We start from the raw sequence: 25,068 nt of genomic DNA, 5'->3' as shown, positions 1-25,068 counted from the left end.
AAGCATGGATATGTTACATCATAGATGTTAAATGTTTTAACATTATTTCTTATTATTTTTATGGGGTTGTAGGTTACAGCATCCAGTAAGCGTTACATAGTTACATTAACGTTTATTTGTATGAGAAGGTAAACTTCCTTAAAAGCAGGATCATAACTGCTTGTAAATTCAAACTAAAATAATATGGAGCATAAGGAAAATAATTTCTGCAGGTGAAAATGCCTGTAAATTATCACTTAAAGGAAACTTCCTTATGATAGTTTGATACTGAATAGTATGTCTCTTGTTTCATTAAGTCCTATGGCAATAATCATGCTCCTTTTAACTCTTTCCTCTGTAATTTATTCACCAAAGGTGGTCCAGCATCTTGGCCCAGCAACAGATTTTTATAAGAAGTTGGCATTGGACTGCTCAGGCCAGCAGACTGCTGTGGATTTATTTCTCTTAAGTTCACAATATTCTGATCTAGCTTCTCTTGGTAAGGAGTACCCATTATATGCATTTACTTTTTCCATGCTGTTGTCAGTCTTTGGAAGTACAGGCTACTTCAGGAATTCTTAAAATCGTCCAGATCTTTTCACACTTTTCTGAATGCATCTTATACTGCAAAGGAATGCATTTTGAAGTTGTTAGCAGTAAAGAACGGGAGTATTGGATTGACATCACATAGTTTTTTCTGGAATTTTGTAGTTTTCCTGAAAAGGTGCTCTCCTGCTCCAGAAGAGTAAACAACCAAATGACAAGGAATTAATAAAGTTTAATCTTACTGTTAGAATGCAATTCTCATCTTTCAGTATTAAACCAAGATTTCTCTCTGTACACACACTTAGTTTGGCCTCTGCACCATTAAATATCCCTGCATGTGGTCCAGTCTTACCTGTCAGGAGTAGCATGCTTATTGAAGTAAGTCTGTAATTAGATAATTGCATATTGGAGTATCTCATAACTGTCTTCAGTGCCATGAGACTGGGCCAGTTATCACATTCTTAGAGATGTGGGTCATATCAAGAAAAAGATGAACATAGATGTGACTTACAGAATGTTTGATGCAATTTTTGTGTTCTCATTTCATGTTACAGTTTCACCTCTTAACCGTATATTTTCCTTCTTCTCAGCTTGCATGTCCAAGTATTCTGCTGGATGCATCTATTACTATCCATCTTTCCATCGTAGCCATAATCCTGCTCAGGCTGAAAAGTTGCAAAAAGACCTTAGAAGATACCTTACCAGGAAGATTGGTTTTGAAGCAGTTATGCGGATAAGGTGTACAAAAGGTATGTTTTAACTGCTGCTTTGCATCAAAAAATTGGTGTAAGCATCTTACCCATCATTTTGAATATGTCTTTAGCACCACGAGATTTCAGATTTCTCCTCTTTCACTGAAGAGTAAGATAGTTGCCTTCTTTATGTAAGTTACATTAGCTTTTGACATTTTTAAAGTGTTTTTTTTTGTTTTGTTTTTTTTTTTACTTGAGATGGCACCATCTCACTTCAACAAAGTTGACATGAGTACTCCAAAAGCATTGTTCAGTTTGGAGTTCAGTATGGAACAGATTATTCTGAGTGCCATCCCGAGGCCTATACAGGATAACGCAGGGGTTCAGGTCCAGTCACTGTTGCTTTATGAAGGGCAGGTCCTGCTTGACTAACTTGATCTCCTTCTATGATGAGATATGAGGGAAAAGCTGTGGATTTGGTCTTCCTGGATTTCAGTAAGGCCTTTGAAACAGCCTCCAACAGCATCCTTCTGGAGAAACTGACTGCCCATGGCTTGGATGGACCTATGCTGAGATGGGTGGAAGACTAGCTGGATGGCTGGGCATAGAGACTGGTGGTGAATAGAGTTAAATCCAGTTGGTGACTGATCACCAGTGGTGTTCCCCAGGGCTCAGTCCTGAGGCGTGTTCTGTTCTGTTTAACATCTTTATCAGTAATCTAGATGAGGGAATTGAGTGCACCCTCAGTAAATTCGAAGATGACACCAAGCTGGTTAAGTGTGTAGACCTCTTCAGAGGGACCTGGACAGGCTGAATTGATGGACCGAGGCCAGTTGGATGAGGTTCAACAAGGCCAAGTGCTGGATCCTGCGCTTGGACCACAACCACCCCAGGCAACACTACAGACTTGGGACAGAGTGGCTGGAAAGCTCCAGGCAGAAAAGGAGCTGAGAATGTTAATCAACAGCCAGCTGAACATGAGCCAGCAGTATGCCTAGGTGGCCAAGAAGGCCAATGGCATCCTGGCTTGTATCAGAAATAGTGTGGCCAGCAGGACCAAGGAGGTGATTGTCCCCCAGTGCTCAGCCCTGGTGAGGCCTTGCCTCGAATACTGTGTACAGTTTTGGGCCCCTCAGTACAAGAAGGATGTGGAGGTGGTGGAGCATGTCTAGAGATGGGAAACAAAGCTAGCGAAAGGTGTAGAGAACAAGTCTTATGAGGAGTGGCTGAGGGAGCTGGGGATGTTTAGCCAAGAGAAGAGGAGGCTGAGAGGAGATACGATCACTCTACAACTACCTGAAGGGGAGTTGTAGTAAGGTGGGGGTCAATCTCGAATGATAGAATGTGAGGAAATAGGCTGAAGTTGCACCAGGGGAGATTTAGATTGGACATTAGGAAGAACTTTTTTACGGAGAGAGTTATCAAGCCTCAGAACAGCCTGCCCAGGCAGGGTGCTGGAGTCACCATCTCTAGAGATATTCAAAAACCACATAGACAAAGTACTGAGGAATATGATTTAGTTTAGTGATGGGCCTGGTAATGTGAGGTTAGTGGTTAGACTTGATGATCTTAAAAGTCTTCTCCAACTGAAACAATTCTGTGATTCTATGAGTGATCAGAATTAAACATGAACTCCACAGGATCATGCTGAAATGTCTAATGATTCACATAATTGATCTTTGTGATAGAATAAGTATTCATACTGTTTTCTTAAGTGTAGCTTCAGGGTGGTGAGTTAGAACGAAAAACTACCAATAATTTTATCTTAACCTCACTCCTAATTATTTAATCTGTTTCTAGGTCTTTCAATACACACTTTTCATGGAAACTTTTTTGTACGATCTACTGATTTATTGTCCCTTGCCAATGTCAATCCTGATGCTGGATTTGCAGTACAAATGTCCATTGAGGAAAGCCTGACTGACACATCTTTGGTTTGTTTTCAAACAGCTCTTTTGTATACTTCCAGCAAAGGTAAATAAATTCAAATGAATTTGCCACTGGGCTTTTTGTTTCTTTTTCTTAAATAACATGTGTGTAGTTAGTTCCACACCCTTCTGTTTTTCTCTGTACCATAAGAGAATCTTGTTAAAGTTTACTTGGCAGTTGGTTACATGATCATGTTGGTTACATGAATCTTTAGAAACTCTATATTTTCATGCAGAAATGTAACTTATCTCCATCTTACGTAGAGTTAATTCAGCAAGATTCCTTTACTTAAAAGGCATACTGTTGTTATAAGCAATAAGAATCACAGGCCCATGGTGTATTGGAGCAAGTTGCTGGTACATTGTGTGGGCATTTTATGGCATTGGAGCATGCCATAAGAATTTTGGGATGGATATCCATGTACTTCATTTGTAGGATCAAGATGCTTATTGTAGATGTTATAAGTTGACTTGTGCTGCATTTGAGTATCTTGAATGCATTTGAGCATTGCAAGATTGGAACAGTTTGCTGATTTTGGCCGAGATAGAGTTAATTTTTCTTCTTAGTAGCTAGTATAGAGGCTGTTTTGGATTTGTGCTGAAAACAGTGTTCCCGTAATTGCTGATCAGTGCTTACACAGTGTCAAGGCCTTTTCTGCCTCTCACTACCCCACCATTGAGTGGACTTGAGGATGCACAAGAAATTTTGAAGGGTACACAACCAGATAGCTGACCCCAGACTGACCAAAATGATACTCATTTCCCTGAACAGGAAGAGGAAGTAGTCTTACAGCATTTTTCTGACTGCTGTGTTTTCACAAAATGAGTGCATCTTGTATGAAACAAGAGGTGCTGTAATGATTGACTTTGTTACTGTACCTCTAGCAGGAGATACTGCATAATGGTTTCTGCTCTTTTTTAATAGGTGAACGTCGAATTCGAGTGCACACACTTTGTTTGCCTGTAGTAAGTTCATTGCCTGATGTATACGCAGGAGCAGATGTACAAGCAGTTGTATGCCTCTTAGCAAACATGGGTGAGTAAACACCAAGAAAATTCAACTTTTTTTTTAACTTCTTTTACAAGCCATTTCAATGAAGTAGTTAATGAAGCCCAAGTATTGCAGAAAACAACTGTAGGAGTGGAGCACACTGAAGGCTGAGAATATAAAAGATGACAAAATTAAAGTTGTACCAGAACTATTAACTGAAATATTTATTAATCTAAATAATTAGTCGACTTTAATATTTCAAAAGGAGCCTTCTTACATTGTTCTCTAGAGTTTATTAAAGGACAAAGAATCTAAACACACTTTGAAACCTCATTTTTGTATACTCGTCATGGTTATGTCAAACTTTGACATTCTAAGATAACTGAAACAGAGTGATTCAATTTAGTAAGTTGCTGGAGACTAAAAGGAAACTTCTGACAGCGTTGTATCCAAGATATGCATCAGTTTTCTATGCTTCTATCCTATTGTTGCTGCATCGAAGATTCTTACTTAAACCATACTTGTGGGTCATAAGGATCAGTTTCATAGACTGATCTCTGCCATTCCACACACATGGTTCAGTGCAACACAGTAATATATGCAGTGTTGTCAATAGTCAAATAAATCAGAAGAAATAACTTAAGACTTGTGTATCACCTCTGGAAATTCAGTCCAGCAGGTGGCTTCCTCCAGCCACGGGGCTTCCAGCCCTTTCTCAGCAGAGAAAGGTGAAGCTTCATTTATGTTAATCATAGTTACGCCATTGAAATAATGGAAGAAAATTTCTTGGAGGGAAAAAAAGTAAAAAATAATTGCTGCAAATCTTATCTTGGATGTAGGACAGCAGAGAGTTTCAGCAATAGCCAAGTTATTTGTATAAGGTTTAAAACAGGATTGATATTTAATCTCAAGCATATGCTATGGCTTTAAACAATTCTTTTTAGTAGGAACTAGGGAGCAGAGACCAGCCACACTGTATTAGTTTTTCAACATCATGGAAGTGAATTTCTATGTGGGCAGTTGTCCTATTTACTTCTAAAAAAAGTTAGGACCCCAGATGTAGAGGCACAACTAATTTTCATCATTCAAGGGAATGAGTGAGGCCAACTCTAGTAACTTCTTACATCCTTCTAACTCAACAGCTGTGGATCGCTCAGTTTCATCTAGTCTTGCGGATGCAAGAGATGCCTTAGTTAATGCTGTGGTAGACTCCTTGGCAGCGTACATGTCAACTGCCTCAAATCTGCAGCAGTCCATGCTGATAGCACCAAATTCCCTCAAACTGTTTCCACTGTATGTTTTGGCCCTTCTCAAGCAGGTATGTATAATCTAATGGATTAACGTTTGATATGTAATTTATTATTACACTTGAGGAATTTTTCAGCTCTTAGTCAAGCAATGTCATCATTTTTCTAAAACTATGAAAACTGAGTTGTCCTCTGCGAGCTTACAGAACTTTCACGTAACAAATGACACGTTATCTTATTTCAAATAATTAGTGCCTGTACACTTCATTGGTTTACTTGATTTTGAATGATTTATGTTTTGTTTTATTTCATTTTACAATGAAAATTTTAAAATATATTTTGTATAAATTAGCATTTCTCAGATTTTGGCAGCTGATTCGTGTTGCCCATAAAGATGGAAGCCACTTACTAGTACCTGTTCAATTTCATGAAGAAAAATGAATCAAATAGTTTCAATGCATATAATTCATACTTTGAAGTAGCAAGATGGAAAAGTGATTTTCCATGAAGATACGATGAAATCTATTACAGAAACTGAAGTGATACAGTTTAAAGTATGCCTAGAAGTAGTTACTACTTTTTGATCATTTTTTAATATTTTTATTGCCAAACATAATACTAAAAAATGAAAATAAAACTCACTACAGGGTTTTGTTATTGATAAATCTCATAGCTTAAAAATTTTCCTGTCTAACAGTTCTTTGTTTTCTTATTAATAAACCTTTATGTAAGTTTGGTAAGAAATCCTGTTATAATAACTTACTTTCTTTGGCTTAGTGATTACATCAGTCTCTAATATATTAGTTAGGATTTCTTTGGTGCTTGCATAAGTAATGGATTTAATAGTGAGGGGGGAAAAAACAAGATCAAGAGAATTCATGTAAAAGAAGAGTGTCTGAGAAAAATAAGTTGTTTAGGGTGTTTTTTTTTTATTATTACCTTAGTTTACAAAAATGAAAAAAGCCTGGGCTATGGAGAAACTTACCTTGTGGCAGCCAAGGAGAAGACTACTGTACTTAGTTTTGTTGTAGAAGTGAATGTGAACTTTGATTATAGGGTTCTTAATACATCAGAATGTGGTGCTTACTCCGTTGCGTTGTTCCGCACCGCGACTGTCTACCAATTGTTTCTAAAGGACATCTGAAAAATCCAGTAGGAAGAGAGTTACAAAATAAATTTTATTCTATGAGAGCCTAGGTTCTACTCTAAAACATGAAAGTTATTTCACTTCCAAAGTTTTTCCTTAACATTTAAATCTTACTTGTATAAAGTGAAGAGTTAATTTTATCCACAGAACTATCTTTTTTTAACTCTGCTAGGCTTATCTCTTCCCATGATGTCTTGCATCAGTGAGTTTAACAGGCCAGCAACATTTGTTAAGAATAAAAATGAGAAATGCTGGCTCAGTCACATACAAATTTTACTCGAAGTCTGGGGAATTTATTTTTCCTCCTTCATTAATAAGAAAGGATAATGGATTAAGTTTTAAAGGTATTGGGTTCAAGTTGTATTTGATTAAGATTCTAATCTATCACCAGAAGATGCATTTCTTTATGAAAACTTTGCCATCTTTGCCTGACACTTTCAAAAACTCCAAAATACACTGTTTAGATGTGACAAAAAATACAAAATTTGAGTAACCACACTGTTCTTTTACAGAAAGCATTTAGAACAGGCATGAGTACACGCTTGGATGATCGCGTGTATGCAATGTGCCAGATGAAGAGTCAGCCTCTTGTACATTTGATGAAAATGATACATCCCAACTTGTACAGAATAGACAAGTTGATTGATGAGGTAATATATTAAGACTGGTTTATAACACTTTCTAAATGATCTGTTATGATCCTTATGTTGTGCTGCCATAATTAAAGTTGTTATTTTAAGCAAACTGAGCATTTTGCGTAAGTTATAGAAAATCAACAAACACATTTATTTTCAAGTTTTAGGTTGCAAGTACAGTTATGTGCTATGAGCAGATCTGTGGTTTTACGTGTCCTTATTTCAGTGACCACAATAATTCCATGTTTTTCTGTTAGACAAATAAAGCAGAGAAGATTGTGTGCATTGGAGAAATTTCCAGTGTGGCTTAGTTTTCAGAACTGTCTGGAGGAAATGGATGAAGTAAATTTGGTGGATGATTCTAACTTTTGTGTCCTGAAAACCAGATAAAGTTACCTGCAATAACAGTCTTCTAGTAGTTTCTCAGACTGATATGGGTGAAACAGAATTGTACTTCTAGATGGTCGTGATCAGACTGAGAGAGCACTTCATGTATGAATCCAGATTTTATTAGTTTATCTTTTACAAAGGTAGCCTAGGAAATGGATGGGAGTTTTTAATAGTAAGAAGATGGGATTTCATTTAAGATGAAAAGTTAGTTGACATTCTAAAAATCAAATGATTTTTTAAGAAAATTTTCATGAGCTTCTTAGTAGCTTTGTAAAGGTAAATGTAGATGTTTGTCTCTTAAGTGTCATACAAGATTATATGGTAACTTGAATAGTTTGTCTGCCAGTTGGTACTGTTCAGCACAACCTGTGAGCTATTTATAGCCTCCAAGTTTCTTTTAAGATATTTCATAAACTTACATATGTGAGTCTAAACTGTATTCTACAGTGGAATTGATTAGTCTTTTTATACTCTGCACTACACACACACGCACTGTGTTTGAGAAGTGAACTTCTTCAGCTAACTTCATTAAGTTTTCTGTAGAAACACGGTATTCAGCATGTAAGTGCTGTAAAGAACTGCTTAAATTTCTTGTTTCTTTAGAAACTTCTATGATTTTATATATTACAGATTGGGGATTTTTTTAAGTGATTTTGCTTTTATTTTTCTCTTAACATTTGATACTTGAGAGCATTGAGTAAAGCCTGGAACTCTCCCAGCTGGAATTCAGTAGCTTGATTTTCATCATTATGTATAAATGCCCAAGAGCTTCAAATACATTGCATTATAATATGAAAATTTTAAACTAGTGATTTTTCTTTAATCTTCTTTTACTGCTTGGAGATGTGCTTAGTCTCCAAACTACTTTTGCCTACATTATTTGAAGAATACTTCACAGGTTCTTGACACCCGTTTTTTGTATTGGAAAGGGTAGCAACTCTGATCTGAAAATACTAGGAGGTTGGGTGTTTTTGTCATTTTTGATTGGTTTTATTGATGGGAAGGAAAGTGAGGGGATATTTCTTAATAATGTCATTGCTAACAGACAGATTTTTTTTTTTTAATCAGACCAGTTATAAGGCTTTGTGGACAAACCCATGTATTGCTTTAGGCAGGATGTTAAATCAAGGAACTTTCTCAACTTGAATGCAGTAAAACAGTGAACCCTTACAGGGAGAGAGTTTGATGTTGTTCTGCTCTTGCAGCATTTCTATTGAAGTTGAATGCAATGAAAAAACATCCTGGGAGGTTGACTGTAGAAAAGTTAAGTGTAAGCACAAGATTTTTTCTCTTTTAAGTTTGTTATCCATAGTATGAGAAATATTATATACAAAACTTAAATGAACTTACATGATTCTTTTTTGGGTAATAAAATAGCTTGTAGGTTAAAGCAATGTTCAAGAATTGTTTGATGGACGTAATCTTTCTAGGCTTAATGTGGCATTTTGTTACATGAGAATCCTCAAAATTTTGCCAAACAGTGCATTTTCTTATTTTACCTGGCTAAGGTAAAGATAAGATTTATTTGTATTCTAGTTATTGAGTATTGGTTTTTATTACAGAGTACAATACATGTAAATGACAGAGTTGTTCCTCAGCCACCTCTTCAGAAGTTGTCTGCAGAGAAATTGACAAGAGAAGGAGCTTTTCTTATGGATTGTGGTTCAGTAAGTTACCAATTTCACTCATTTTTTGCTTTTTTAAAAAAATGAAACAAAAACAAACCCCACAAAACCAAAAAAAACAAGAAAAGCAGTGCATGCTGAAGTGTTAAAAGCAATCAGCTCTTGACAATAACAGTGTAATGAATCAGCATTCCAGATAACCTGTCAGTAGTCTGTGTTCCAGTGAAAGGCTTTCATATTTTGATCAAAGGAGAGTGTCTTTGAAGTTGCATATTAAGGCTTCAGAGTTTAATTTTTGTCATGTTTAACTGATCAGAATATACTCAGAGTTTCTGTCAAGGTTGTGAAAATAATGTATTTGTTTTCCAAAATTTCTCTTTATTGCTTAATACATTGTATGTACTACTACTTTGTTTCTAACAAAGCACTTCTCTTTGATGGGGGAACTTTCTTAGTTGCCCACAAAAATTAGTGGGTTTGTGATTTGTGGCTTGTATATATGTAAACATTGCAAGAGTCAGAATTGGGGGAAGTGAACAAAAACTGTAGATATCGTTTTTAAGGTATTTGTCGAAATTACACTAAGACACTTTATTGGGTGAAGCATTATGCAACTCAATGTGGTGAGAACATTATGCATCCTAGAAAGTTCTTTAAACCTTGTGAGTTCAGGGACTGAGTGTGAACATCAAACTAGCTTCTGTTTCCAAATAGTAAAATAATTATTATAATGAGTTTTTATACTTGATGCTTTAATGTGACTTCTTTAGATTGGGAAGTAACTGACACAGTGATGTGACTTACTAAAATTTTAGGAGCTTCATTTTAGGAGGTAACGTAGGAATTGTGAAGACAATTATTGACTTGTGTTCCAACATAGATGTGTCCTGCATCCTCATTCTTTCAGTAGTTGCATTTTTTGACTTTGAATGATCTTATTCCAAATGCTACCAATGTATTAATAAGTAACTGTACAAGTAATGAATGCAGATATGTAAATATGAATTGCAACTGAGGCTCTCAAGAGATTAATTTGCATGAAAGATATTATTCCAATTATATCCTAGCTTGTCTCCATTTCTAAAACTTACGCAAGTCTCAAACTAATTCTCACTTCTTACAGATTTTTTACATTTGGATTGGTAAAAATTGTGATAACAACTTCATAAAAGATGTCCTTGGATACTCAAACTATGCATCAGTACCACAGAAAATGGTAGGCATTTTAATGAGCTGCACTGTATAGTGCTTACATTTAGAATCTATATTTAATCTGTTTCTTTTGCATTTTCAATTTTTAGTTATGTTACTATGAATTAGGGGGGGTTTATTAGGTACCTTCTTAACCTCTTCCCACCTTCACAGGAGACAGATAGAAGTTGTCACATGCTTTCAAGAAAAAAGTGTAAACATGGAAGCCAAAAAATTATTCTGATATTACTGCTTTTAATATTTTTATAGAAATGCATGTGGACTTGCAAGAATGGGATAGAATTTCATAGAATGAATTTAAAATTATCTGTTCAGAAATGTTAATTCATAATATTAGAAGGGATTTCATTGAAATCGTTGTTTTCAGAACTCTTGTCTTCTGAAACTGGGGTGAGATACCAGGTCTATGGTATGACATGATAGACTTTTACTTACAAGTTAAGAATTGGGTGTTGCTCAGCTTCCAAGTCTTGAATCAGTGTTAAAAAGAAACACCTTAAGTGATCAGAACATCAGAGATCCTTGGATCTATGTTTTGATGGTGGAGACTTCTATGTTCTAACCTGTAGCTGTAGTTGTGTCCAGGAAACAGAGCAGCAATTAAAGCAAAGACCCCATTTCTGTGGATAGCGATTACAAAATGTCAACAAGTGCTAGGTAAGGATGCTGTAGAAAAATTCAGAATCAAATGATTATATTCATACTTAGTACCAAAAATTTGTTAGTCATTGTAGAAACACATGGGAAGATATTTTCTGCTGGTAAAGCTTGCATAGTATGAAGAGGAAAAAAGTTAAAAGTGGTGATTACAAGAACAGATTAAGAGTGGTGAGCTTTAACTGTAAAATTGAACTCCTTGATTGAAGTGGGTTTTCTTCTGTGGGACGGTTACTGTGGTAAGTATTGGTTGACTGTTTTCAGGAAGATCATGGATAAAGGAAGGACAGCACATTTTCCAGTGGTTATATAACAAATATCATGAAAATGAGAGATAAAACTAACACAAACAAAAGTTAACTTTGCTTTTAAATTCTGTCCTCCATTCATTTCCTACAAAAGTAGCAATGGAACTACTTTCAAATCTGTGATCAATGTCATATTAATTGTCTTAAAAGGTAATATTGGCCTAAGAGTTGGTAGTTTGGTTAGGGGTCAAGTTCTTTTTAATTGGGATTTGTTTTGGTTTTTGTTGTTTTTTTTTTTTTAGCTTGTTCCCCAACCAAAGAGTCCATTACAATCTTTGCCTTGAAATTTGCTTACAGTTTCATTTCATATTTTGTTCATCTTTTCAGTAATGCAAAATGCAATGTGTAGGAACTTGATTGGCAGGGAAAGATAAAGGCAAGAAAACTGTAAAAGCAGCCTTTTGAAAAATTGGATTAGATTGCTTTTTGCAAGGTGGGCTTGCTTTCTAAAATCTTTTGCACTTAAAAGGCAGTTTAAGTTAAAGATGTACTGTCCTACAGAACAGATATTACTGAATTTTTTTACTTAAAGCTGAAGAAAAAAGTGTATAAATGTAATGCATTCTTAATAGAAATTGTGGCTTGGGTCACGTTACGACTATTGGGATGGTTTTTTTTTTAAATGGTTTTGATAAAGATGATGACTTCTTTCAATTACCTTCAACCAGACACACCTTCCTGAGATAGATGCACCTTCTTCAGAAAGGACACGATCTTTTATATCTTGGCTTAGAGACAGTAGACCTTTAAGTCCAGTTCTTCAAGTAATAAAGTAAGTATTTCTGTTAGACAAAGAGTAATTATTGGCAACTTGTATTTGCACTTTCTAATTTACACTGATGAAAAGTGAGAATACCTGGCCTGGAAGAAACTGAAGAAATGTGATTTTGTGGTCTAATGCTACTATCTAAAACCTATTAGCAACAAAGATCATCCTTGAATCTGATGTAAATTCAGTTACTAGTAGTTTTATTGTTAGGAATTAGCTGCTTACTTTTAAATGGTTAAGAATATACCAAAGCAGCAGATGCCTTTATGATCAGTGGGGTTAACCAGGTTAATTTCTTGTATGATGGTTACAATTCCAACATATACATATTAAAAAAAAAAAAAGTCAGATTATTAATCTTACTGTAGATAGTTTAATAATTGTATATATTTGTTGCTGAGCTCCATAGGACAGCAGCTGATTTCTGACAGATGAGGCAAGTTTGGAAGCTTTTTCAAGCCATGACCTGCTTAAAGAAATTTTAATTCTAGGAAATGTTTATGCTTAAGCTTACATTTCATTTGTCCTCTCTAGAGTAGTCAGTTTACTGAACTGGATGAGATGCCATGAGAGTATGGTGTCTTTTTTTTTTTTTTCTTATCGGATATATAATGATTAGACATAGGACTGAAGCTCTTCAACTGTTGCTGAAGCATTGTGGCTGCTGCTTGAATTGGAGGTAATGCTGAGAAACCATAGTAAATAGAAGAACATTACTGCACCAGTGCAGAGGACTGTGCACCAAGAAATACTTTGTGTCCCAGGAAATTTTTGTTGGGGTAATAATTTTGGATGCTGGGTCTCTGACATGTTTACCTTGCCTTTTCTGTTGCCAGAGGAGAAGAACTGGGCAGGGGATTGAGATTGCTCATAACTAGAGATGTAAATTTTCCAATTTTTTAATCTTTATGAGCACTTTAACCCTTTCAGACTTAATTGCCATCAGCATGTAACTTACAAAACAAAATTTTTTTGGTGTGTTTCTGCAAGATACTTTTAGTGATGTTTCACCCGATTTTCTGCCATTTTGTACTGCTTCGAAACATGCTATTGTTTGATAGTGTGTTAGAAACCTGGGGGTATTTTTCTAAACTCTGGATTATTTGCAATTGTATCGTTGGACTGAATCTAGACTCCAAAAGATAAGCATGTCATTAGAATTTATGCCCCTGCAAAATTTACAGTGGATTTCTTGTTCAGGATTTGAACTGAAATACCTTTCTCTCTTCTTTCAGAGATGAGAACCCTGCCAAAACAGATTTTTTTCAACATTTAATTGAGGATCGGACAGAAGCAGCTTTCTCATATTATGAATTCTTACTTAATATTCAACAGCAGATTTGTAAGTGAACAAGGAATAAGTAGAAGAAACATCCAAACTCCAGAGAAGCACGGGCCAAGAGAAGCATATGGGAAGTTAATGAAAGTGGATGCTTGTTCTTCACAATATACAGTGACCAGCACTGTTGTGGAAGCTTTACAGCTAAAGAAATATACATTTCCAAAAGAGTTTTGCAGATTTACTTCAGTCTAAAAGCGCTAGGAGTGATGAAGCTCTTTCACTAGTAGACTTTGAATTGGTTTATACACGTTTCCAGTTGTGCAGCGGTTTGGTGCTCTGTTTATTGCAAGCTGGTGAATTTATGTAGCTATGTGGGATGATATTTCTTAACAAAATGTATAATTAGGTAAAGCCTTTTTTCTTATTATAATAGCCCTTCAGATCCAAATTCTTAACAGGGACGTCAAAGGGCAGTGATGTATGTTGGTTGTTTATATTAATATCTTTTTAAAAGGAATGATTAATATTTACTAAAGACTTCAGCAAATTCCCTGTGAAAGTTGTAGAGGTTCAGTAAAGTACATCATCTGTAGAAATAAAATATATAATGTACATAAGTATTACATTTGTAAAGAAAATGTAAAAAATGTAACTTAAAAAAAAGACTTGGCTCAGTGTGCAGAATTGTTGAGTGCCCAATGATGAATTGTTTTGTCCCAGGCTAGACAATGAGGTTGGCTATTAAAACATACTAAAAAAAGTGTCCATATAGAAGGAACACAGCTGCTGCTTCTGTTACTTTTAGGAGAATTTATTTATGATTGGCTTACTAATTAAAAATATTTTGCTTTGTTATGTGTTTTTATACTTACACAATCATAATGTTTTGCAACTAAACTCTTGTTGAACTAAATATTGAAGAGAACATGTTTACCACTTTATTTCACAGACCTCTGGAAGGGAGAAGAAAACACTGCATAGTCTGAAGTGAGCTATTGATATAAAGTTCCTAAAACCCTTCTTATGTATTATCCTAAAGAAGGCATATCTGTTAACTTTGTTTTACATTTTGTAAGCTACTGTAGTCTTGGTCTAGGTTTCTGTAACTTGTGTTGTCTGCCATTTAAAGTGAGCATGGGTAATCACTCTCACTTGATGATTTGATTTCTGCTGTGATCTAAAGAAAAAAGAGGGGTGTAAAAATTAATAACCTGACATCAATGCAAGTAAAGGCTTTAAAATGTCAAAATTCAAAATGTAATCACATACTTGCATCTTTCGCATATATTGTTCTTGCTAATTTCTTGGTAACTCAATGGTTTGGGCTTTTTTTGATAAATTTATCCCAGATTTTTTAATTTGGTTGTTGAGATGGTTTTAGTTTGGGGTTTTTTAGATATAAGTTAGAAATAATTCATAAAGCACAATCACTCATATTTAGTATTCTGAGATTTGTTTATTTGTTTGGTTTAATGAAATGTGACTACAATGAAATACTGAAGTACAAAAAAATAAATTTACATTAGTATGATTACATTTTAGTTTGAAGTAGCCTTGAAAATGCAAACATTGGCATTTTAACTACATTAGCCCCTGAATCAAATAGTGAAGGAAAAAAATGTGTTAGCTAGGGCTTGCAAACGCTTTACAAGCTACACTAATTAAATTCTGCAAGTGGTGTTATTCTGCATGTTAGCACAAATTCATTGTTTGGAGAAGATACCTTGTAAGTTATATTTATGTATTGTCCTTAACTAAATGTGTTTAAGTTACCCAAAGATTCTTTAAGATAAATTTTACATTTAGTAAATTTAATTTATCCTGTAATAAATGTCTGAGGCAATGCTGAATGTTGTCCCTAAATCAGACCTCCAGGATTTGAATACTAGTTAGTAGATTGATTTGCATTGGGTTAAAGCCTAAGTGCTGCTGAAGAGTGTGGCATCATAAAAATTATTTGCAATTGCAAAGATGAGAAAAGTATGTTACAATTTCAAATGCCCCATGATAGATGCTTCTGACTTGTGAGCTTGGTACCGAATATCTGGGAACATACTATGCCATGATTCATTGCAACATACTCTGTAAAACCGTTACTTAAAGCTTTATTCTTCTATGTTTTTTTGTATAAAAAAAATATATGAAAGGTGCATCTTGAGAGCTCTTTGTTCAGTAAAGTTATTACATGCACAGAGTTATTTAGTTATTTTTTACTAATTATAGAGCACATCTCCATTCTCACTGATCTTTAGTTTAAATTTTAAAAAGACAAACTCAGAAGTATCTTGAATTAGAAACATCTCTGTATTTAGTGTATCAGTTTTAGTCTCTGAACATTAGAATATCTGTAGGCATGGCAAAAGTGTCTAAAAGACATTGTAAGTTTTACTTAGAATCATGGAATCATTTAGGTTGGAAAAGTCCTTTAAGATCATTCAGTCCAATCATAAACCTTACAGTGCCAAGGCTACCACTAAACCATGTCCCTAAGTGACACATTTGCATGTCCTTTACCTGCAGGGCTGGTGACTCCACCACTTCCTTGGGGAGTCTATTCCAGTGCCTGATAAACGTTTCAGTAAAAAAAGTTTGTCGTACTGTCCAATCTAAACCTCCCCTGATACAACCTGAGGCTGTTTCCTCTTGTCCTATTGCTTGTTAATTGGGAGAAGAGACCAACCCCCACCTTGCTACTACTTTCTTTCCTTCCTTCCTTCCTTCCTCAGCCTCCTCTAGGCTAAATACCTCCAGTTCCTTCACCTGATTCTTACCAGATTTGTACTCCAGACCCTTCACCAGCTTCACTGCCCATCTCTGGACAAGCTTCAATGTCATTTTTGTAGTGAGGTGCCCAGAACTGAATACAGTGTTCTAGGTGCGGCCTCACCAAGGCCAAGTACAGGGAGACAATCTCTTCCCTGGTCCTGCTGGATACAATATTCTTGATAACAGACTGCCAATAGCTTGGACCACACCACTGTACCAGAAGATACCTGCCAAAAGCGTAATCCCTACCAATGGATGCACTGTGAAACTCAACAAACATTTTTCTTGCTGAGTAAGATTTTGGAGGAGAGATAACAGGCATGCTTTTGTATCTGATTAAATTAAGGGCTGGTGTGACCAAAGATGATCTCTAGCCATTTTAGGGACTGAACTTTTGCCAAAACACCTTCAGGGCTGCAGGATAGAGATCATGTCTATTTCATTAGCAATTTAAGATTTGCTGGGGAAGATGCTTCCCAGTCTAAGCTGTCTTTGGGCTATCATTTCCAATTCTCAGCATTTTAAATACTGACAGTGGGTGCCTCTGTCTGGAATCTAAAAGCAACACCTTAGACCTCTTATCAACTAAGTAGTGTGGGAGTTCTTGTTGGAGAAATTACAGTCTAGGATTTTGTATTTTATTCATAAGCTTACTAGAAATAAGCCTGTTTGTTAATCTTGATGTAGAGCTTCATGGCAGTGGAGAAAAGTTGACCATGTGCAGGTGATTTTGTTTAACTTCAGTTTTCTGTACATTTGGTCAGAAACTGAAATGATGGTTTTGTCATTACGGTTGGATTTTAAAAAGAATCGGTTGTTAATCCTGAGAGTCAAAAGCTCTTCAGCATTTTCAAATGTGGAGTCTTGTATCTTTTCAGATATGCAAAATTTCCAAAATACAGGATAGAAGTGGGTTTTTGAGGGAAAAATCACAGCCTCAGCCACTGATTTCTGTAGTTAAAAGTATTAACTCATGCATAAAAGTCCTGAAAATATCTGATTTTTATTTCAATTTTGGAGCTTATTTTGTCTCAGTGCCATATTCTGATTGCTGGCAGGATGTATCGTGCAAAAGCTTACCAACCAGTTTCACTAATAGCATGTTTGGAGGTCTGAGGCTCTTAAGTAGCAATGAAGTTATGAAACAACCTAAATGTGTGTCAGTTACTACATCAAAAATTAATGACTTTTCATTTAAAAACAGTTCTTTAGACTTTTAATACATAGTAAATCTTTTATATAGTTATTTCTGGTGGTTTGTTTTGCTTGAAGAAAAGATTGAGGGGTGTCTAGGTACAATATTGCTTCTCAGATTCTCATAAAAGAGGTAGAATACAATCACTCAATCACAAAAGTTAAGTTCTTACTAGAAGAATGGAATAATAATGCGTGTTGGATAGATAATCATGAGATTTATCATAATGGGTTTTTTTGGTGCAGTCACGTTGGGAACTTTAAAGGAAGGGTGGGCAGACTGTAATGATTTATTGATGTCACTTCTTTTCCTGTCACTTCCTAGAAACAAAACCCCCACATTTTTAGCAGCCTTTACTTAGACTAACATTATGTTATAGTCAAATGCAGGAGTTTGGAAAGTGTGATTACAACTATTGCAAATAATGGTGATTTGAAGTCTCTTGAGACCACTTTGTTTTTGTTTGTAAGCTACTGATGATGCTTTTTTGTTAAAAATCCAGCAGCATGCTACTGGTTTGAGTGTACAAGATATTTCTCACATGATTAGTGCTGTGTGAAAGATTATTACAAGAGCAATGAAAATTCAAATAACCACATAATAGGTGTTTCTTCAGTTTGTACACCAATCCTGAATTCTTACTGATTTCTACTTGCAAGACCTTTGATGTCTTTTCCTTTACAATTCTGATGACTAGAAAATATAAAACACTTCACAGATTTATTCTTATTTTCCTTTGAAGGTCCTTAGCAAAAGTGATGGAACTGCCTAATTGAGAATATGTCATGTACATTTCTGCAGAAGATAAATAGAGTAAATGGCAGAACTCTTGGAAATATTTCAGAACCTATTTAAAAAAAATTTAGGAAATGAGAATTCGTTTTTAATCTTGTTTTTTTCGTACCTGTTCATGATTTTTCTGGTTTATATTTTCGTAAAGGTACATATGTGGGTTGTATTTGGTTTTTCAGATTATAAGAGAACACTACTCTAGATGCATCAGCAAATGCAGATCTCCAATTACACCCTTAATCATATTACCATTAAAAGTGACAGTTCTAAAGAGTTCAGGAGTGTTGGAAGGAAGTACTGTTTGGCTAGCAGGTAGTATAATGTTTTTTATGTGTATTTGTCAACATGAGTAGAAAGTCTTTGCTTGTGAGATGCTGAAGCTCTCTGGGATTCTTGAGTGAAATGTTTACTGCTACAAGAATCCTCAAGCGTGAGGAAGAGTTGGTGATAATTAACCATCTTCGTAATGTGCTAGCCATAGGAAATGTTATATTCTCATAAATTGTTTGGAAAGATGTTCAAAAAACTAACAAAATATTTTAATGTTGGAACATCATTGGAGGGGGGAATATAACACTTAGGAAAATACAGTCTTTTGTTGATAACTTCTGTAGGTATGATGCTTTCAAAGAGTTCTGCAGACTAAGTCTCAGCCTTTATGAATATATAATGTTATGAAAAATTACCTGATGACCTAATGCTGAAGCAGAGGAAAACAAATAAGTAGCAGTCATCTGTAGCTAAGGAATCCTCCCCCCTTTTCTTTTTGTCCCTGGAGGCTGCCTTTGTTATCGGAAGCAGAACTTAAGAGAAGCCAAAAGTATAAGTGGAACCACTGATATGTGTGCTGGATGTCTTCATCCAGCTTCCTGAGTTTGTGTGTAGCTTGTGAAAGATGAGTGCTTTGACTGTCTGTCCAGGTGTCTAAGTTTAGCAGTGTCTTGTGATATGGCTGTATTTCTAAGTGCCTTGTATGTTTATTCAAAATAAAGCACCATTTGAGTTTGCAAGCTTTCCCTTTTCCCCCATCCAAACTATTACATTACCAAAAATACTTTATTTACACAAAAGTGTAATTTGTTCATGGAGAGCAAGCATAAACTCTTTCAGCCTTCCACTCATAGAATCATTTTGGTTGGAAAAGACCTTTAAGATCAAGTTGGTTAACCTAATACTGTGTTTTGAAAGTTTTAAGTTCCTGGAAGAAGAGTGGCAAGTGCCTCTGCAGCCGTCACTTTGGCACCTCTAGCAGCAGAGCTGGATTCGTTCTACAGGAGGAACACCGCTGCTGAGCAAAGCAGCACACAAGGGCTCTGTCAGCACCTCTGTTGCTGGCAAACTGCAGGCAGATTGTTGAGAGGCAGTGCCGCTCCACCTGCCCCAGCATCCTATCTTCTTTGAGAGTGAAAGATGGATATCGGATTGTCCCTGGTGAAACGTGAGAAATCCCCCACGTGCAGGTTGGCCTACTCTTGAGTTATGTCTCTTCCTTGGGTAGTTGGAGATCAGCTTGACGTGTGAAACCCTGTTGGCATTTTTGCTAATCAGGATAATGGTATTGTTGACCTTAAGACTGAGTAGTTTCTTCTAATGAAAAGTTTTGCAGTCTTATTACCTGTGAAAAAAAGTAGAGATTTTCATGCTTTCTGAAAGTTGCCCTGTGTTCTGTAGCTTCCTATGCTGGGGAGAAGAGAAGATAGCAAACTGCTCTAGACCTTTCTTTCTTTGATATACGGTTAAGTCTTCTCTTTAATTTGCTTTCTAATGCTTTTATTTTCTCAGTATGTTAAAATTTTGGATGGTGCCCATCTGTCTTCTCATGCCACCTGCTAGGATTATGATTGAGATACCGTGCCTAGTACTATGTAAGGTATCTCAAATGTTGTTGCACGAACTGATTTACATAAAGGTGGGTATCACCAGCCTTTTCCCTCCCTCTTCCTAATTTCTTACAACAGAGGACTTCGTTAGCAGTGGTACCTGGGTCTTTAAATAAGTATGTGTTAAATTCTGTTGTGTGACTTCCTGGAGAGATTTTAAAAACCAAAACAAAATGGAAACAAAACCCATGGACTATCTTCACTCCTCAGTGGCAGTTTCCTAAGGTAGCAGCTCCTCTGAGTTTATGGCATCCTTAAAAAACAACTGCAAGTAACCAAAATTTTGTAGAAACTGTGCATGTTATGGAAAAGGTCTAGGCACGACTGCAGGATTTGGTGAAGCAAGAATTAGGACTTCTGGGAATGTCCTTCAGCTTTAACTTGTGAATTTTATGTGTATCAAAAGTAAAGTGGCTTAGAAGGCAGCCTTCTCTACAAAAAGCTGCTGTGAGCCTGGCAGGTTTTCTTCCTTACATAAAACACTAAGAGGGCAGACAACATGATATCACCTCAAAGGAAGGGAGAACTGTTACTCAGACAAAGAATATTACCACAAAACCCTCGCACAAATGTGCTCTGCCAAACAGATGAATGGAGTGTAATTTCCTGGGGTGGGATGGATGTTCAGGTCCCTGAATATTTGTATAAAACAGGGTGTCAGAATTTTTAGAATTAATGTGTTTGTGACTAGCAGTTTGTGCTCACCTCTGGTGTTCATTTGTAATGGCTAATGTGAAATAGGTTAACAAAAAACAACAAAAAGTATGTGTATCAAGGTGTGTGTGTCTTCTTCTGGTATAGTTAACATTTGGGGAGTCATTTGTTACTGCTACTTGCAGTTTTTGGACTATAAAGTATTTATTTCATTTTCACTCTTTCACCATGATTTCACGGTCTCTTCAAGTGTGTTGTGCCATGCATAACTGTTGCTAACTCAGTTACTGCTTGTGAGTTCTTAGGCAGAGGTTGCACTGAGGACCTCCGACCATAGGGACTGTGCTGTGCTGTGTTCTGAACGGTCATTGCTTCTTGACATTAAATTTACATCTTTTGAGCCATGAGTCATTCAGAGCTGTAGTGTAGACTGTCTGAGCGAGGAAAACCACCTACATAAATATAGGGTTTCTAAGCTATAATACTGCAGATGCTAAGCTAAAGCTTTGTGCTCTGTCTCTGTGGCAGACTGGTACAAAAGGAGCCAGAGCCTGAAATCAGCCGAAGCTCTGCCCAATGTGGGTGGTGTGTCAAAGGAAGAGGGAACAGCTGAACTTGGATCATGCTACTGCTCTCTGATGACAGATTGTCCTGCCTGAAAGGCAGGAGCTGGGCCTGGAACAGCTCCAGAATTAGGAAATGCTAAACGGCAGATCTCTGCCCATATTTTTCTTGTGCGTTGGCCATGTATTTCTCCCCTGACAGCTTAGTCTGGTTTCCCCACACAACGGGGCCAAAAGGGGAATCCCTGCCCTGTCTCTACATGCTCTCACTGCCTCTCTGTGTCAGTGGCAACAGTCAGATGACTGCTTGTTCTGAGACAACAAGTATTCACAACTGGACGGGCAAATACACTCTCAGCAAAGATTCAAAGTATGCCTATGGCATTCACAATGCCCATACTCTTGTTTCGCCTGGCTGTTCCTGCAAGGTCCTTAGTGCTCCGCACCTTGAGGAGTGGGCAATACAGACTTCATTTTGTTCCCCCAGAAAAGACATTAATGATAGGGACCTAGAAACTAGCAAGTCTCTTCTCTTTGGGACCCTGCCAAAACTGTACTGGGAATATGAAATTTAAAACCCATATGCTGCTTCTGCAACTAGAACAAACTTAACTTTGAACTTGGGACTTTTAATATTAACTAATGTACTCAAATGGTCTTTGTCATAGATGCTATTCTGAGTGAATTCCTAGTGAGCTGGCCCTTGTTATCACACTGGGGTCAATTTAAGTGTCAAGCTGCAGCCTTTGCCTCATAGGACAGTTCTTTCTTCATCTGAACCTGTTTGGGAGATAAGCTTTGAACTATATTCTGTGCACCAATTTCCTGTCCAGTGCAATCCCAAGCTGAATAATAGCTTACTGCCCAGTTGTGATAGTTAGAGACTTTCGTGCCTACCAAGTGATCCTATGTGTCATTGCTGTACTAAGTTCCTAAAACAATTTATAACAATTTCTATTTGAAGTGCAGCAAAGATAAATTTACAAGCAAGAGAAAGCACACAAGAAAGTCTAAGAAAGCAAAACAGACAGTAAAAATATCTCAAGAGGTAGAAAATAGTGATGGCTGTGGGTGACACAGCTTCCCTATGAATGTGACTTAGGTCTCAGCTCTACTCATTTAATGCTCCAGCATAATTTAGACAGCCTGGCAACTCTCTCATAAGATTGTAATTTCTGTTCCTGCACCTAGTGTAAGCACTTGTCATTCCTTGAGTAAGAATTTATAATTGGAGTCCAAGTCTTTTCCCATGTGGTGTCATGACTTCCAGCAGTTTATTTAGGCAATCTGACAGACATGATCCACCACTTCATAGAAAATACAGAGCTTTTGTCTATGTTATATGAGGCAGGCATATAAGCCCTTCTACGTTTTTGCTTTCTGTGCCCTGGGAGAAAACATAATTTTCCCTGATGAAAGGGTTTGGTTTTACATTAAATAGCCAGAAGGAGCAAAAGAACTTTATATGCTCTCCTCTTCATGAAAACATAGGAGTTTTGGTTTCATCCTTTTAACTTTTGGGAAAATTCAGGTTCTTCACTAATGACTTGTAATGGCCCTACCTGGAATTCTGCAAGCATGGCTCAAGATTTTAGCTCATTTTTGCTGCTAAGAGGAGAGAATTTCCAGCAGCTTCTCAACACCAAACGCAAGACAAATCTCTGAGTAGAGACATGGGTTTTGGAAGATGTATCACGTAATTTTATTCCATTTCATTACATTTTTGAACTGTAGTATGCAATAGTTAAAAGAAAAAGCTCTATCTGTAGCTTTCAAGTAAGATGCATCAGAAAGTTTTTTTTCTAGGGGGAGACTGGAAGTGAGACGAGGAAGTGTAGCTTACTGAAGGAGGACAGCATAGAACTGCCTTAGGAGGAGAGCTTCAAGCTATTTGATGCGAGTTTGGTATTGTTATACAGATGGGGACTTTGAGTTTTTTCTTTTTTTTCTCTCTCTCTTTTACCCTCCAATGAGAAAGGTACTCATGAAGAAACAAGAAAACATTAAAAGAACTATGATGAAGAAAATGAGACAGAAGATGAGGAAAAGGGATCTGGCTTCCCTGTAATCATGACCAATATCTAAGCATATTTCTTTCCTGAGTGATGGAAACATCATCCTGTAATTGGAGTCCTGATTTATTTTGTGATCAGACTCCTATAGCTGGCTACTGAAGATGATTACCCTGTAATTAAGCCGTGTGCCTTCCCCTTCTGAACGTGTTTTGCTACTTTGTGCCTCTCAACCCAGGTAATGAGAGATGTCTGGAGTTAGGGTACTCTTCTAGAGCTAGATTTTGCCAAGGTAAAAAGTGTTTAATTCAGAAGACCATCTGTGTCCTTCTACCTTAAAATTTGGTGGTGTTTTGTTTTTTTTTTTTTTACCTCAACAGAGTTTTGAAACAAAAGCCCTGACATTTTGAGACAGACTCTTCACCAGCTGGAAACACTGTGGCCAAGGTCCATCTTATTCCCCCTTAGTTTCATGCCTCCCTAGAACTCCTTTTTATTTTAGTAAATAGCTCCCTCTCAAAAATGTCCCTGAGAATATGATTTGAAACATAAGTTTCAAGTCTGTAATCATCTGCTTATTTTCCTAACCATTTTCTTACTGGAACTGAGGTCAGTTCTGTATGTAAACACAAGGACAAGAACCCCGATGCTGTATATGCATAAATCGCTTTTCTTGAAGTGCTATTTCATACTGGCAGAGCATATTGATACCAGAAGGGAAGAGAGTAATGTGCATCTCACAGAAGAATAAAGCTCATTCAAAGCTAGTTTCCAGTTAACATAATGCAAGCCCCTTTCACCAACTGCATTGTAAGCACAGGGGGGCAAATAAAGGCAAACATTTGGGAAGTAACAAGTCAGCCTAAAAGCTGATCCCCTTGAACAGGCTTGAGGTCCAGACCTTGTTTTAGTGGTTGCACTCAAGAAACTCTGGCATTTGCTCCATTTTATTGCAATTGTAATGGTATCTGTGACCATTGTGACATTTCACAAGATATGTTCACTGCATTCAGTGGGTATGGACAGATAAATACAATGGCAGTTCTAAGTAGATTTTTCCTTGTCAAGTGTTAATTATGTAGGATCTTAGTTTAGAGGTGAAGTACTTTATAGTATATATGCACAGAAGACCCAACTAGCAAAATGTTCTCTTGTTTCTCCTGGCCTGTAGATAAAAACAGGAGTTTCGATGTCCCAGTCCCCTGCAGAAGCTAACAGTCTTAAGTTGCTGTGAGCAGCAGTGCTTCTTTGACTTTAATGACTTTTTAAGACAAAGTACAGAAAATAATTGGAGCACTGAGCAATGACCAAAACTAACTGTTCTCTTTTCTAGTTCTGACATGGATTTTTCCTCCTCAAAGAATATATTTTTGATTAAAACATCACTATGTGGTAGTATTTTTTTTTAAAGTGTGTTACAGTGACCTAGTTCTGCTTGCTAAAATCATCAACATTCCATCTTTAATTAATATACGTGACTTTAATTCTTTATTTCACCTTTGGCAACTTTGTGGATTTTATATAGTTTACTTACTAAAGTACTTAAGTCTGGAACTCAATTATTTCTTTGTCTACAGGAAAATTATTCCAGTAAATTTTGGGGAATTTTTGCTATGATAAATATTGTGCTTGTATCACGAGTCATTGCCTTTGAGAGTCACTGCCTGTTAAGAGAGCAACTTCTCTTCTGCTGTTCTCTGTGACCATACTCACCTTAATAGATTGTAGTTACTCTGAAACAGCAGTGAATGGCTCCATGTTCTTAGCTGTATAAGGTTTCCTTTCCAGAGCTCAGAAC

At 36.6% G+C, this 25,068-nt stretch overlaps 1 protein-coding gene across 4 annotated transcripts in view; it reads left to right on the top strand.

Annotated features, from left to right (window-relative positions):
- Window positions 1-15,598, top strand: part of SEC24B (SEC24 homolog B, COPII coat complex component) — a 46,443-nt gene extending 30,845 nt beyond the window's left edge. For 2 of the 4 annotated variants that reach the window (XM_061992333.1, XM_061992332.1), the window contains 10 exons: window positions 355-478; window positions 1,116-1,274; window positions 3,018-3,191; window positions 4,071-4,181; window positions 5,279-5,454; window positions 7,043-7,180; window positions 9,118-9,222; window positions 10,304-10,396; window positions 12,026-12,129; window positions 13,362-15,598. In XM_061992333.1, the coding sequence (XP_061848317.1) occupies window positions 355-478; window positions 1,116-1,274; window positions 3,018-3,191; window positions 4,071-4,181; window positions 5,279-5,454; window positions 7,043-7,180; window positions 9,118-9,222; window positions 10,304-10,396; window positions 12,026-12,129; window positions 13,362-13,476 (1,299 nt within the window). In that variant the 3' untranslated portion in view covers window positions 13,477-15,598. Of the gene's footprint in view, window positions 1-354; window positions 479-1,115; window positions 1,275-3,017; window positions 3,192-4,070; window positions 4,182-5,278; window positions 5,455-7,042; window positions 7,181-9,117; window positions 9,223-10,303; window positions 10,397-11,117; window positions 11,601-12,025; window positions 12,130-13,361 lie in introns of those variants that run through there. The other 2 variants (XM_061992335.1, XM_061992336.1) reach the window with 2 other exon arrangements.
- Window positions 15,599-25,068: the final 9,470 nt, after the last annotated feature.

Source organism: Colius striatus, chromosome 3, assembly GCF_028858725.1.
Source record: "Colius striatus isolate bColStr4 chromosome 3, bColStr4.1.hap1, whole genome shotgun sequence".
Lineage (NCBI taxonomy): Eukaryota > Metazoa > Chordata > Aves > Coliiformes > Coliidae > Colius > Colius striatus.
The sequence above is the reverse complement of the archived record's forward strand: the minus strand, read 5'-3'. Positions and strand labels throughout refer to the sequence as shown.